Below are 14890 nucleotides of genomic sequence, written 5' to 3'. Positions count from 1 at the left end.
ATGAACCTTTTTCTCACTTAAAAATGTGACGAGCTGAAGACACTCCTTGATATTTTATAAAAATGAAATGGAAAGTTTTTTCCCTTTTGCTAAAACTTACTACTTAAAGCACATGATGCATTACCATACTGATTTATGGGCAACAAAAATGAATAATACTTCACAATGTATTTTGAAATGAAGTAACAACAACCAGTGTCTGTACAAAAAGCAGCTGCTGCTAATCAGCCTATCTATCATGCAATCCCACTTTACAATTAATTAAAAAACAAATCAAGGACGAACCTGATGCTACTGAAGCGGGAAGTTTCCACTGGGAGGAGAGCCTTGATGTCTGATGAACCTGAAAAGATGCCCTCCAGGTAAACCCAGCGTCTCTGGACATCAATCCATACATCGAACAGCGAGTTGATGCGGTTCAACTTTTCTTCCCATGTCAGAGCTTCTTCTTCAAACTCACGGTAATAAGGTGACAGCTTCATGGCAGCAACAGAGTTGATGTGTTCCTTGACTTTGTTGAAGAGATCATCCCACCCACGGATCAGCTTACACTTGTTCTGGTAGTTTATCAAGTCAAGGTGGTAGCTCTGCCAAGACTCCCTAACCTGTTTAAGGAACTCTTCCAAGGCCATCTCTCCCTGAGCTGTGATGATGACACTCTTAATCACTGCCTCATTCTTCTGTAAGTCTACATCCCAGACCTGGCCAAGGCTTAGTTCACTCAGCACCCAGTTTACATGCAACTGTCTCATCAAGGATTTCCAGTGACGCTCCTTGAGAGCATCACTCTTGAGTTCAACAATCGTCATATTGACCTTTGTGTAGCCCTGCAGGAGGCGCTTGACATACTCATAACTAGCGTACTGCCGCAGTCGTGCTGGCAAGTCTTTCAGTTGGGTCAACAGTTGGTCTAACTGACTGCGCAGTTTGCGAGGCTGTATGGACAGCCAAGGCTTCTCCTTCATCTCATCTATCTGCTCCCATATCTTGGCCAGTTCAGCCCAAACTCCCTTGAGATCTTGAAGTTCCTCATAAGCCACAGTCATCCTGTCCTCTGAAGTGTTGAGGGCTCCAGGCTCCTGCAATTCCAGGGCTTCTTTGGCTTTGGCTACATTATCTCTGTCATCCTTCAGACGGGTAAACTTGCTTTCATACAGTGTAAGGCGCTGGAGGGCTTCATCTGGGCGTAGATGACCCTCCACTGGTTTTCCACCCTCCCAGTCTTGCAAGAAGTCATTGGTCCTGGATTCAACAGCCTTGTCCTCTGCTACAATCTTCAACTGTAGCGATGCTACCTGAGTTTGGATGCTTGAGTCCTTGCGGCGGATTATTTCATTGAATGCTCCCCATTCACCCTCGATGTTGTCCACGTGTAGCCACTGATTTGGGAACTGGAACCTGGTATAATGGTTGATTTAGTAATGTGTTCACCCAGTTATGATTCATTCATGTGGCTTGTGATGTTACACAGAAATACACTTATACAAACACAAAAATATTCACTTCAATATTATTAAATCTACAAGAAAACATTTGTAAAAAGAAAAAATATATATCATAATACAGTACTGTAATTTACTTTCTCTATCATTTAACTCTTATTAATATCAGATTCACAAAGCTGATTTTTTTCTTTCAGTAATTCAAGATGACTATCGCATTACATTACCATAAAACATACAGTAATCCCTGTACTTTCCGGACGCCCACTTTCCGGACTCTCCACTTACCAGACATTGTGGGCCTGGACCTTCGGAACCCCAAAATGGCCAAAAAATGAATAAAATCCCCCCCCAAATCCAAATTTGTTACCACTCATAATTTGAAATTGCCGCAAGCTGCACGGCGCCAAGCAGCAGTTTACACCACGGCCCCTTTACCCCTTCCTTCTTCCCCCCTCCCCCCTTCCCAGTCACGGTTGCCATTTGGTATTTTTCATTACCAAATGTAGGCCAATTTGGTACTGAAAAGTTCGTTTGGTAGTGAATCAGCATGATCCATTACCAAACAGATTTTTCACATGTATGAAGATATAAAGAATGGAGACGGTGGCCTGTCTGCTTTCTTTGACCAATCTGATAGCATACATAGCGTAAAAATAAACATGCTGCTGATTATAAGGAGAGTGATTATTTCCATTTGTTCATATAATTAGTGAAGAATAAAAGCTTCCTTTAAGAATCTGGTAATGAAAAGTTAAATTTGGTAATGAAAATTGAGAGGTTTGGTAATGTGGCCGAGTTCAGATCTGGCAACTCTATCCCCAGTTGCTGCCTAACCTTTGTTCAGGGAAGACACCCATTGCAGTTGATGCCACACGTGCTCATTTTTATGAATAAACAGTGAATAAACTGCAGTACCTTGCCACTAGACCACATGGGAATTTACAGTGTTTTGCAGTGTTAAGAAATTAGAATTTAGAGTGCAAAGGATTCAGTGTGGAGTGAGTGTGGAGTGCAAAGTGGCGGTTGAAACTGGCATGGTGCAATTAAGAAGAATGTGCAGTGTTAAAGAATTATAACTCACAGTGCAAAGAATTAAGTGTAGCACAACACTGGATTACTATACGTGCTTCAAGAGCATTTTCAAAACTACCAGAGCCTCAGAGAGTTAGAGGCGACGGCAACAGACGTGCTGTAAGTACAGTCCCCTGTACACTGCTAAGCCTAAGTATTTTCCATACTTCTAATTCCTCATTCTCTGGTTCCTTTTCATTTATTTCATGCTTTATGTCCATTATTGGTGTGAATAGGGTCTTAAATAGGTTTAAATAAGTGCTATGCATGTCCGGTAGGGAGTTATTTAGGTGGCTTTCAAAGTTAGGCTGGGTTAGGGTCCTTAAGTACCAGTCCAGGAGTCAGGGGCAAACACTCCGGACGGGACCACTTTCCGGACATGCCTTTGGCTCTATTACATCGGATAGTGGAGGGATTACAGTACGGTACTTTAATTTAGTTATACTACAGTCTGGAATATAAGGGGTCATTCAAAATTTCTTGCAAATGGGGATGTGGGTGTTAATCCCAAGCACTACAGTATTGTTATATAGGGAACATGGTGTTATCAACTTAAGTATAAACATTCAAGGAAACACTACAATATAGATGACAATTCATACTTAAACTCATTTACTACATACATACGAGATAAGGACAATGCAAGCTGACTGACCTCTGTCGCTCTAGGATACGTTGACCCTCCTTGTACATCTCGACATGTTTTTCCCATGACTTCATCTTGCGTTTTAGTGACTGGACGTATGTGATTAACGTCACTGCATCTGACGTGCTGGCTGCATCAATGCTCTGTTGCTCCAATTCACTGCGGCTCTTTGACACCTATAATGTATACCGTAAACATACTTTTATAACCAGCTTTTCTCAAGGCAAACAGAAAAACATGAAATACTAGTAAAAGTTAATTGCTACAATAATTACAAAACAGACCATACTTATTTCTCAACTTCAAAGGCATACACACACATTGCTGATAGAAAATACCTACAAATCAGCATTACAGGCAGCAATAAAAATTTAATAACCAATGTTTCTGTAATTTACCATGAGCTTAGGTGCATAACAAGAATGTCAAAAAGGGCTAATTATAATGAGGATCAAAAAAGGGCTACTTATAGCAAGGATGTACTGTAGTTAAAAGTCACACTTCTGACCTGAGCATGGAACTGTGTCATCTCTTGGCCTAGCAGCTGTCCAAACTTGCTAAGTACATCCTTGTGCCAAGAATCATACTTGAGGGACACCTTGCTCTGGACCTTCGTGTAATCCACCACAATCGGTCCAAAGTTTCGCCGTGTGTCAGAAGTGTCAAATGTGGTACGGCACTGCTTGATGTCCTGCAGCAACTTCATCCACCTGAACATCAAAGTTATTATATTAGAGGAATACCTGTACCTGCATATGCCTGAACATAATCACAAACATGGCATTTAAAGTATGCTGCAACTGCTACTCTATAATTGTACTAAAAACATACTGTTCTGTATATCATTAATGACAGCTTCAGCATGGCAAGTGGTTTCACCTAGACAGGAAAAGCTTCTCTTTAATGACTCAACTCAGATAGAAACCAGACAAATTTCACTATCAATAATACAATGAGTATCACTGACAACCTGTTTCCTCCATGGAACTCTGCTGCAGAGGGCAGTAGCATCAACAGAAATCACCAAACTACTGTACTGTATGTGTCTTAACACATCTCTCATTTTCTGAGCAAAATCTCTTGCCAACCCACAGTACTCTTTTGCATCTCTCTAAACAGCTGCCACATAAAACTGTTTTCCTTAAAGTAGTTCTGTTATTAAGTTGCTCATGAATCAATATAATCTTTACCATCAGTCATGAAGCACTGTAAAGTTTTATGAGAGTCAGAATGTGGTTTTATGCAGTTCCTAATCCCTCAACAACAGGCCAGAAGCATGTTGTTGAAGTTGTTAAACTTAAACCTAATTTTGAACACACACAACCTACACATAACCAGTGTCATACGTAGTCAGAAATGGTAACAACCAATCCCATGTTGTTATTGCATTTGAAGTTAACAGCCATATGCCATAGACAGTTTATATATATATCCCATGTTTACTAATCAAAGGAGAGACTCACTTTGCCACATCATCTCCCAACTGGCCATAGAGGTGGTCGGGCTGGAGGTCCCACAAGGCCTGGTACTGCAGCCATTCCTTTACGTAGTTGGTCACATCAGCCACCACCATGTTGATGGCGGCGTATGCTGCCTTGATGTATTCATGCTTGTCAGGGAGTTTGGTCAGCAGGTTTTTGTATACCTGGGTTGTTGGTCGGTCCAACCCTACCTGCATGGATTAGAGAGAATGTACCTTTATTACACAACTATAACCAAAACCAAATACAAGTACTGTAGTACAGTCAGTTTGTTTTCACATGACAAAAGTGGGCCATTCTTGAAACTTGAATACTAAGTCACAGATGAATGAAATTTGGTGAATTCTGGTCATGAAGTAAAATTTAGTTTCCTTGGTTATCAGTTTAATCGATCCTCCAATCAGACAACAACTGGCTATCAACTCAGCTGAAAGAGGGTTATGGATCTTTGTCATACTTTATCAAAATGCTATGAGAATAAGTCAAGCTGCTTCACCAATTTTATTATCCATCATCCAATCCTACATTGCCCCATGAGGGGTTATTATTATTATTATTATTTTTTTTCAGGATTCCACTCTGACAATGCAGATCATGTTACTATCAAAACTATTCCATGTACTGAGTCAGTAAGGTTCAGACAAACCCCATTTATATACAATATACAGTAAGAAATATTCAGTCTGTTGATAACAGTAGCTCCACTACATGACTAACCTGGTAACGGGTGCTCTGGATGCGAGTCTGGCTAGTTACAATGGCCTGCCAGCTGAACAGTTGCTCCATTATTTGGTGGCGTGCTTGCTCTATGGCAGGGTGCATGTACATCGTTTGGTTGGTTATGCGCACCTCTTGAACAATTGGTGAGATCTGAAGGTGCACAATATATAATATTAATTATACTGCCCATATCTGTAGGAATTAAGTGACTGAACAGGTCAACCTCTTCAATCAGTAAATACTGTTAGTTATCTCATATTGTTTTATTCAGTTTTACAATTGACTTTTTTAAATGGTGAGGTTAATCTCCAATAACCCCTTCAACAGAAGACTTTTCCAAGGTCAATAAAATAATTCGAAATATGTAAAAATAACCTATAAAGCTGTCACCAGATTCAAGGCCTTAACATGAGGGTGAATGACTCAAAACTACAAATTTAACAATACGGTACACAATTCAAGGACAACAAAAACCTGCAGTAGTATAGTCTCACCTTAGGGTCACCACCTGGCTTGTGGGTGGGCTTTTCTGGGGTGTCAGTGTCCATGGGGATGTCCAGGTCCTCGTCCTTCTGCCTGTCACCCACCAATGCTGCTGTCCAAGCCTGAAGCCCAGCTTGCAGACGTCCAGCCAGCTTCCTCTCCACCTGTACACAAAAGTTTAATGACATTGAACAGATGCCCAACCAGCTTCCTCTCCATCCATACACAGGTTTTAAAGACAAGAAAAGGCATTACAACAATACAGGAAGTTTCCAAATGCTGCCCTAACTCATTAGGGCTGCTCCAGCATCCACTGCTCTACCTTGTATCTCTTTTACAACCCCACCTATAAACAGATTGAACAACCATGGAGACATGGCACATCCCTGTTTCAATCCAATATTCGGAAAGAAAAATTCACCCAGTTCACTATCCATATACACTACAGCCTTAGCACCCTCATACATGTTCTTTATGGCATTCAGCAACTTCCCATTTACTCCATATATACATATTATTTTCCACATTACTTATCTATCCACTCTATCATAAGCTTTCTCCAAATTCATGAAGACTGCATATAACTTTTTTCCCTTCTCTAAAAACTTTTCCACTAAAGACCTAAGAATGAATATCTGATCTACACAACCTCTTCATTTCCTAAAACCTCCCTGTTCTTCTCCAACAAATTCCTCTTGGAAATAAGAGAGGAATTAGTTGGAGAAGAACAGAGAGGTTTAAGAAAAGGAAGAGGTTGTGTAGATCAGATATTAATTCTTAGGTCTTTAGTGGAAAAGTTTCTAGAGAAGAGAAAGGAGTTATATGCAGCCTTCATAGATTTGCAGAAAGCATATGATAGACTGGACAGACAAGGAATGTGGAAAATACTAAGAATACATGGGGTAAATGGGAAGCTATTGAATGCCATGAACAGCATGTATGAGGGTGCTAGGGCTGCAGTGCATATGGATAGTGAACTAAGCAAATTTTTGTATTTGATTGTTGGATTAAAACAAGGATGTGTTATGTCTCCATGGTTGTTCAATTTGTATATGAATGGGATTATAAAAGAGATACAGGGTAGAGCAGTGGATGCTGGTGCAGACCTAATGCGAGAGGGCAGCATTTGGAAACTTCCTGTATTGTTGATTGCATATGATACTTTATTAAGTGAAGATGAAAGGGAACTGCAAGGCTTGGTGAATGAGTCTGGGAGTGTGTGTAAAGTGGAAGCCAAAGGTGAATGAATGGAAGAGTAAAGTTATTGTCTTCGAGAGAAATGAAGTCACTGGATGTACAGCGAGGTTGGATAGTGAGGAAATGGAAAATGTGAGTGCTAGTACTTGGGTAGTGTGATGAGTAAGGATGGAAGTTTGAAGGACGATGTGCGTGAAAGGGTACAACAGGGGAGAAAGGTCGCTGATTCTTTGAAGGCCATAATAAGAAACAGGGAAGTGAGCATGGAAGTTAAGAAGTCACCCCATGACAGTACTGTGATACCAACTCCAATGTATGGAAGTCAAGCTTGAACCTGTTGGAAGGACACAAGTCAAGAGTGAGAGCAGTGGAAATAAGTTATTTCAGAGGTGCATGTGAGTCACATGGAGAGACAGACTGTCAAATGAGGAAGTGAAGGAGTTTCATGGTTTGAATGTGGATATGACAGAAAACGTTAAGAGAAATACACCAAGGTGGTTTGTTAGGAGAAATACACTGAGGTGGTTTGCCATGTGGAGAGGATGGAGAGTGAGAGACTAAAGAGGAGAGTGTATGTGAGTGCAGTGGAGGGGAGGGGAGGCAGAGGGAGGATGAGGATGAGATGAAGGGATGGAGTGGAGAGATACTGTATATGAGACAGGGGGGTGTGAACTGGGGGAAAGGCAGTGAAACAGGGGCTGGGCGACATGGAGATATGTTTGTGGCCACCCCTAACAGGATTAAGGCATCTGGCAACAGACTGATAGAGACAACACTGCATGCCTAAATGGTTCACTGAATTTTCGTCAAGAGCTATGACAACTGAGAATTTGTTTCTACACGTGAACACATCTAAGAAAAAATAAAAATAAATAAATATATAAAAAGGCAGCCCAATGAAGTGTATCAAAAAATTTCTACCTAAATTTTGACTCCTTGACCAATATGAGACTAGGACTAATTCACCAGCCTACCATCTCACTGTACTTTACCTAACAACTCACCTGATCATCCAGGCGCTGAACCCAGATATGGAGGTTGGAGTACTGGTGAAGTGAAAGGTCATCCACAGCCTTCTGGATCTTGTTTAGAATCTCAGCAATTGTAGAGTGTGCATACTGGCATGTGTCTAGGGACCTCACATCCACATCCAGCTGCTCCTCCAGGACAAGCAGATCATCAACCTGTTGAGGACAAAAATGTTTAAGGAAACTGCCTGATATCAAGCCAAGAATTTGTTTTCAACAAATATCAATATTTTGTGCGACTCTTCTAATAATTCACTTACAACGTACAAAACTAACCTATGTCAATACCTGACTCACAAGGCAATGTTCCAATAAATCACCAAAGTATTTCTGTCAATTGTAATAAGTTATTAAATTTTCCTTGATAATGAACTCAAAAAGTATAAAACAATACAGTATTCTGAACATTTACAATGTAATAATAAGCTATAAAAAGCTAATGGAAACACAGATGGGTTTTTCACTTGCTAGAAGTCTTGGAATTTAGTTAATACAGCTTTTTCAGCAATACCACTATCTCAGGATGAGTTAATTTAAAACAACTCATAAACAACAAATATAATAGCCCTACTCCATGTAATTCATCCCACAGAATATTTCATTATCAAACACAATGTTACCATTCTTAACATTCATTCATATATTCATCTCATCCAGTGCTGCCCCATGAAAAGCACAGAAGCAAGTTGGTCCTTATATTGAAGGTGAGAGTGACCAACCTCACTCATCCCTAAGTGGCATTACATGGGCAAGAAACCCCAACCAGCCCTTGGATAAAACCTGCACTGACTTAACAACTGGATAATTCTATACAACAAATCATGTCCAATATATCATGAGTAAGCAACATACCTTCTCTTGGAAACTGAAGACACACTCAGCCAGTCTCTGCACATATGGATCCAATTTGTATGACTCCCACACTAGCGACATACCCTGCAATATAATATCAACTGCTCAGTAATTACGAACAATATCAGAAAAACAAGGTGGTTACACTGAACTTTTACAATGGCTCCAGCAGGATTCAGATTACAAGTTACAGAAGTAAAAAGTTAAAGATTATTCACCAGTAACTGGCTCTGTTATCTTGATAAAACCAAATCTGTATATAAAAATAGATCCTTAAGATAAAGCACATTCATAACGAAAATCTTAGTATACCTATTATACGTCATTGTATCGTCATTAATAAGGATGCCTTTCCAATACAGGACTTTTCTTTCAATCATTCTAACTATTTTGGTTTTCTAAATTTCCATAAAACTGTGAAATATGGCCATGTTAAACAAAAGTCCATACTTTCTGAATTGCTGATCTGCAATTAGTACAGTACTGCATTAATAAAATTAATTTCACATACTCTGAAATAAATTTAAGAAAAAAGTTCCTCTATGCAACAGGAACTCTGTTCAACAATTCTAAGTTATAATGATTTCCCTGTGTAACAAATGAAACACTTAACAAGACAAAACAAAATCTTACTTCTGAGACGAGACCCTGCACTTCCTTGCGCATCCCAGCAACCAGCAAGAGAATGTTAGTCTTGTCCTCCATCTGAAGTAGTTGTAAGTCATAAATTAATCTCTGCACCATTACGAATATATAACATTAGCTGCCTGACTACAAAGAATACCTGAACTTAAATTACACTCACACTATAAAAAGGGTAGACTTATAAGTATTCTCTGAACTGCCTTTAAGCACAGTTATAAAAATTTGTTTCTTTAAACTCTTCACAGTATTATACAATCATATTATAAGTTCTACATATTTAACTTCAAACTTTACAGGAATGAATGTACAGCTCTATAAACAAATCGTATATCTATTAATTTCATTAAGAAAAAGCTGCAATCCACATGTATGTTGGTATATTCACATTACAGCAATACTAAATGGCTAACAGTTAATACACTGATAATTTTTAAGTTATGGGTTATAAGTGCTTTCTTCACCATAATATACAACTTGACAGACTTAACCCTTTGGCAGCTAGGTGGTCTCATAAAGACAAAATTATCTGACATGAGTCAAAATACAGCTGAGTTCATCATTCACTGAAAAATGGTTGTGACAACTTTTAACAACTTAAGACTGAATATGCCCTGTTTATCACTGTTTTGGTATCTTCAGACACTTGATGACAGAAGTCTCTCATACTGGGGGGTTTAATGAAGGGTAAATACACACCTCTAGTTTGAAGTCTTTCCTATCCCAAATAAAACTGTCTGGAAATAGCACAAATAAAACAGAGATTGGAACTTCAGTCTCTGTCAAAACTCAATATAGTACTCTACCAACAGCAAGAATAAAGTATTAGTTTTAAGTTAGCTGCCAAAAGGTTAAAGATTAAAAACCAACTCAACCAGATATGATAAGCTGGCCTGCAAGGCTGGGATAGTTAATAGTACTGATGCGTCAAAGACTGCTGTTAGGCGGCCCTGAACCTGAACTCTAGTGGACTAAGAAACTCCTAGGCATCTTTTAATTAACCCTTTGAATCCATTTTTATTTTCAGTCATTTATTTTTTTTTTTCTTTTTGAACTACAGGAATACTTCCAAACAATATTTTCTCTCCATTTTAACCCCTACCTGCCGGACATCAGTCAGGACTGACGCAAAATAGGTTGAGAGAGCCCGCCGGGTGACGGTAGGAACCGCAAACGTATTCTTGTCACACTTCAAAGTGGCCGCCACTTAAACACTTCACCAAATTGTAGGGAGAGACTCCCAGCATTTCACGCAAGTGTACCTTGGTCTTCGCTATGACTCAGCCAGGTGCTGAATGATGTTTTCCGAGACTTCTCGTCCGACTCCATTCTCCCCTCACTCAGACCTCTTGCCTAATCCACCCCTGCCATGCCTCTTTCCAAGGATACTAGGAAGGCCCAGTAATTGTGCCACAGGGCATGCCTTGGACACTTCTGAGTCTAGTTTATCTAGCAGTGGAGAAGTTATCACGTTGAGGGCAAAGCCAAAGTAAGGGCTGTACGTACATGCACTAATACATCATGCTTTGAGCGCCAGAAGTCACTCATCTCCTTCACGTCTTTAACTCACTGACGCGGCCAGCTGCAGACCTGGTGATACTTTCATTCGCAAGAAGAACAGTCGATGAATAAAATGGTCTTTAATTTGTTCCCCTAACTGCTATATTTTCTCAGATATGAAAGTCTGAAAACACGCTATTTAGGGACATACTTCTGTTGTGAGAGGGTGGCTGTGCAAAAAAAAAAAAAAAATAAAATAAAAGCCGGCACATAGGGGTTAACAAAGGCTCTACGTAACTTCTCCAGTGAAAAAAAAATTATCTCTAAGACTGACACAAAACCTTTGGAGGTAGCAAGAACAGAATACAAATGCCATCGTTAGGGAGAATCAGCGAAGAATTCATTTCAGAATAATGCACATTAATATTTTCCTGTACATTATCTATGCAAGCCATGTTGAAGCCAGGACATAAATAACATACAGACATTACTAAATGAAAATATGCAAAACAAATGTTATGAAAAAGATGCCTTGTAGCCTCCAGCCCATAGGAATATGAAACCATGACCTGCTAAATCATTAGTTGTCAAAGCCTTCCATATGATACAAAATTCTCCCGAATACCTGCAGTAAAGCAGCAACATTCACATTTCCATATCATGTGTGTCATTTTTTGTTTTTCTTATGATAATAGTGCAAAAGCAGTAAAGCAGCAACATTCTCATTTCCATGTCATGGGTCATTTTTTTTTTTTTTTTTTATGATAATGGTACAAAACAACATTCACAGACAATCATCTGCTGCACATTCTATTATGCAGAGTAAAAGTACTGTATATGATAATTCTCTGGTGTGAATTAAAAATACATGGGCAGATTAACCCCAGACTTTCTATATCATTAAACAAGAAGTTACTACTCTAACTACTATAGCATATGGTAATTCTTTTAAACAACCTCACCAAATCTTTTTTCATATGCCCTATTTTACAGTACTTAAAATTAACTGTTCTAATATACTGTAATCGTAAATTCTCCTTAAAATGCATGATGACCAGTCAACAAGTGTTCTTTAATGATGACTAGTGTTGACTGCTCTAGGTGCTTAAAAAAATGACCCTCAGTGAATATATACAATGCACCCCATTATTGTTAATTTAACCCACTCTGATCAGACATCAAATGAATGCCAGATAATGTGAAGTGTTAAAAATCAAGTAATTACAGTACTGAAACAATCAATAATACATACTCATGCGATGATGTAGAAGTAACTTATAACGTTATATTATTATATCTTCCACTCTACTGGACAGAATTAAATACATTTTTTCATTAAACTATCTAATGCCAAATGCCTTAATCCCAAAAGGGGTGGCCACAAACAAATAGCCTTCATGTCTCTCTTTCCCCCTCCATTTCACTGCCCTCCCCCCACCTCACACCCCCTTCTCTCATATACCTCCCCACTCCATGTGCTCAATGTATATTCTAGCGGTCAAAGGGTTAATTATATTTGCTATTACTCTTACTATGCAACAGCGCCTGTACTTATTTCATATCGTGGGATTTCCTCACCACATGGCTTTAAGCCTTTTACAGGGCTGGGGCTTCCCTCAGCTGAATAAAATTGTGAGGCAGTAGCCAGAACATAAGACTGTACAGTAGATGAGGCCCTGCTCTCTACTGTTAAAGTTGAGGTTGCACAGTACAATCATTGAAATCTAAGCCTGGTGTATATTTATCAAGACATGTTAAAGACAATGCATGAAAGTAATTCAGTGGTCTGACTATAGGCTGAAGGCCTAAACTACTGAGAGCTAAAGTCAGTCTGAGAATACTGGGCAGCAATCAAAACAAAGCTATAAGTATACTGTACTATGAGCCAGTGGCATCAATGCCTTTAATGTACCCATAGATTAGCTATGCTGTGTTGCAATTCTTTCATCATCATTCTCTCCATGTTTTTACTTTCTCCTGGGACCCTTTCAACTGTGGACTGCCATGGTAAGATGAAATACAGGCTCCACCATCTTCACTCATTTCTCGCCCAATAATGTGCTTCCTCCTCCTCCACAATCATCCAATCTCTGTTCTGCTCTTTTTTTTTTAAAGCAAACTGTGTTGGAAAGGGGCACCTTTGTGCAGTGGCAATGACACAGCTAGGCAGCTCTGCTGCCTGGTTATGCAAATGCCGAACTCCCTCTCTATTCCCTCAAAGGGGGATGGTGGATTGCAGGAAGGGGGTAACTTCAGCCTGCAGTCTACTGGACTCAGTCAGATGAACCTGGGGCTGAAACAACACCACCAACTACTACTACTACTAAATACCAAGTAAGATGAATTTCCTCTTGCAATGTTACCTCACAGGTCACTTTCACATACTTTCCTTGGTATCTAATTACTGTGCGGTTATTTCTTTCATTAATTGAAAGGCTGATATAGTCTAATATAACACCTGTCCAGTCCATCTAATAAATGAAATGAAGCTTGGGAAACTCATTACTGTCAGAGGTAGAGTGGAATCAGTGTTACCTGGGACTTCAATCTGCATGGCAACCAGTGGGCCAAGAAGATTAAATCAATTTACTTAACAGGTTATACAGCCTTTATATAGCTCAATATACCGTGGTTTTCTCTCCCAGTGATTTATCTGTGAGTTTTCAACACATTCAACATGACAGTCTAGTGGTGGAGGCCACCATTAGGGATTCTGTTTCCTGGTGACAGAACCTATGTTAAGATAAGGACATTGGCCAGCTCACCCATGGACTGTACTGAGACAAAACGGAAACCAAGTCTAACCTCATATTCAATCACTGACACTAATGTATCAACTGAAATGAAGTAAAACAAATTAATCCCATTCTAAGACAGCAATCAAAGCCAAGCCCTGCAAGATGAATCCAAGATGCAACCACTTAGCTAACAGCACTCCACTTGTCAACCAGGCTATGCAGGCTTTTATGTAGCTGATTACAGTTGCACTAAGTTTGACAAAAGATCACTCATCCTCCAAAAAACATGAATTTCTTAAGCTTATATTATTATTATTTTTTTGTATATGTACTGTATCCATGCTGAAATCATGATATAAACCTGAGGACTGGTTATGAGAACTATGTCTATACTGTATTCTAAATATCAGCATGTACAGTATGACAATTCCAAAAGATCTTAAAAAATGCAATGTAGAATGAAACATCTAGATCCTCATTAGTAATGCTGTTCTGAGAAATACAGTATATCAATAAAAAAAAAATTTCATTCTCTGGCTCATGTTGCTCCAACTCATAAGTTTACCCACTATCAGCTGTATAATTACGGTGTTTAAAGCTCATCTCCAACACGCTTACTGTTTTAACAGCATAGTAATGAAGTACAGTAAAACCTCACTATAACGGACTAATTGGGGCCAAAGCCATTCCAATAAACGCAAAACTCTGGTAAAAGGTGACATCTGGACTTCCCTCTGCTAACCCAGACTTTTTCCAATATCTCTGACATTAGTCCGGATCATACCAACAGTTTTTAAACTGTTTTCACTACCATTGCAGTACTGTACTATATTATACATTCACTACAAAAATCAAATTATCTAATATATACAATAATACTATACTGTACGCTGATAAACATATCTTTTATTTACCTTAGTGTGGTGAACATAGCTCAAGTGGTTAGGCAGTCCAAACTGCTTCTGACTTTATCAGACTTTTTCCGACATACTATATGAGAATTTAGTCCGACAGCTCCTCAATTCCAATAAAAGTGAATTCCAGTCTATTGAAGTCCACTATATCGAGGTTTTACTGTACTAGTGAA

General features: G+C 39.2%; 1 protein-coding gene across 4 annotated transcripts in view; it reads right to left on the bottom strand.

Annotated features, from left to right (window-relative positions):
* The window catches only part of Dhc64C (dynein heavy chain, cytoplasmic), an 88307-nt gene that overhangs the window by 45756 nt on the left and 27661 nt on the right, over nucleotides 1-14890 (bottom strand). For all 4 annotated transcript variants that reach the window (XM_080281692.1, XM_080281693.1, XM_080281694.1 and 1 more), the window contains 9 exons: nucleotides 9557-9628; nucleotides 8924-9007; nucleotides 8048-8227; nucleotides 5858-6010; nucleotides 5361-5513; nucleotides 4626-4834; nucleotides 3671-3872; nucleotides 3172-3338; nucleotides 286-1398 (listed from right to left, as the gene is read on the bottom strand). In XM_080281692.1, coding sequence (XP_080137818.1) covers nucleotides 286-1398; nucleotides 3172-3338; nucleotides 3671-3872; nucleotides 4626-4834; nucleotides 5361-5513; nucleotides 5858-6010; nucleotides 8048-8227; nucleotides 8924-9007; nucleotides 9557-9628 — 2333 coding nt within the window. The remainder of the gene's footprint in view (nucleotides 1-285; nucleotides 1399-3171; nucleotides 3339-3670; nucleotides 3873-4625; nucleotides 4835-5360; nucleotides 5514-5857; nucleotides 6011-8047; nucleotides 8228-8923; nucleotides 9008-9556; nucleotides 9629-14890) is intronic.

Source organism: Coenobita brevimanus, chromosome 90 (genome assembly GCF_032717465.1).
Source record: "Coenobita brevimanus isolate Jiangsu-jjx chromosome 90, ASM3271746v2, whole genome shotgun sequence".
Taxonomy (NCBI): Eukaryota; Metazoa; Arthropoda; class Malacostraca; order Decapoda; family Coenobitidae; genus Coenobita; species Coenobita brevimanus.
The sequence above is the reverse complement of the archived record's forward strand: the minus strand, read 5'-3'. Positions and strand labels throughout refer to the sequence as shown.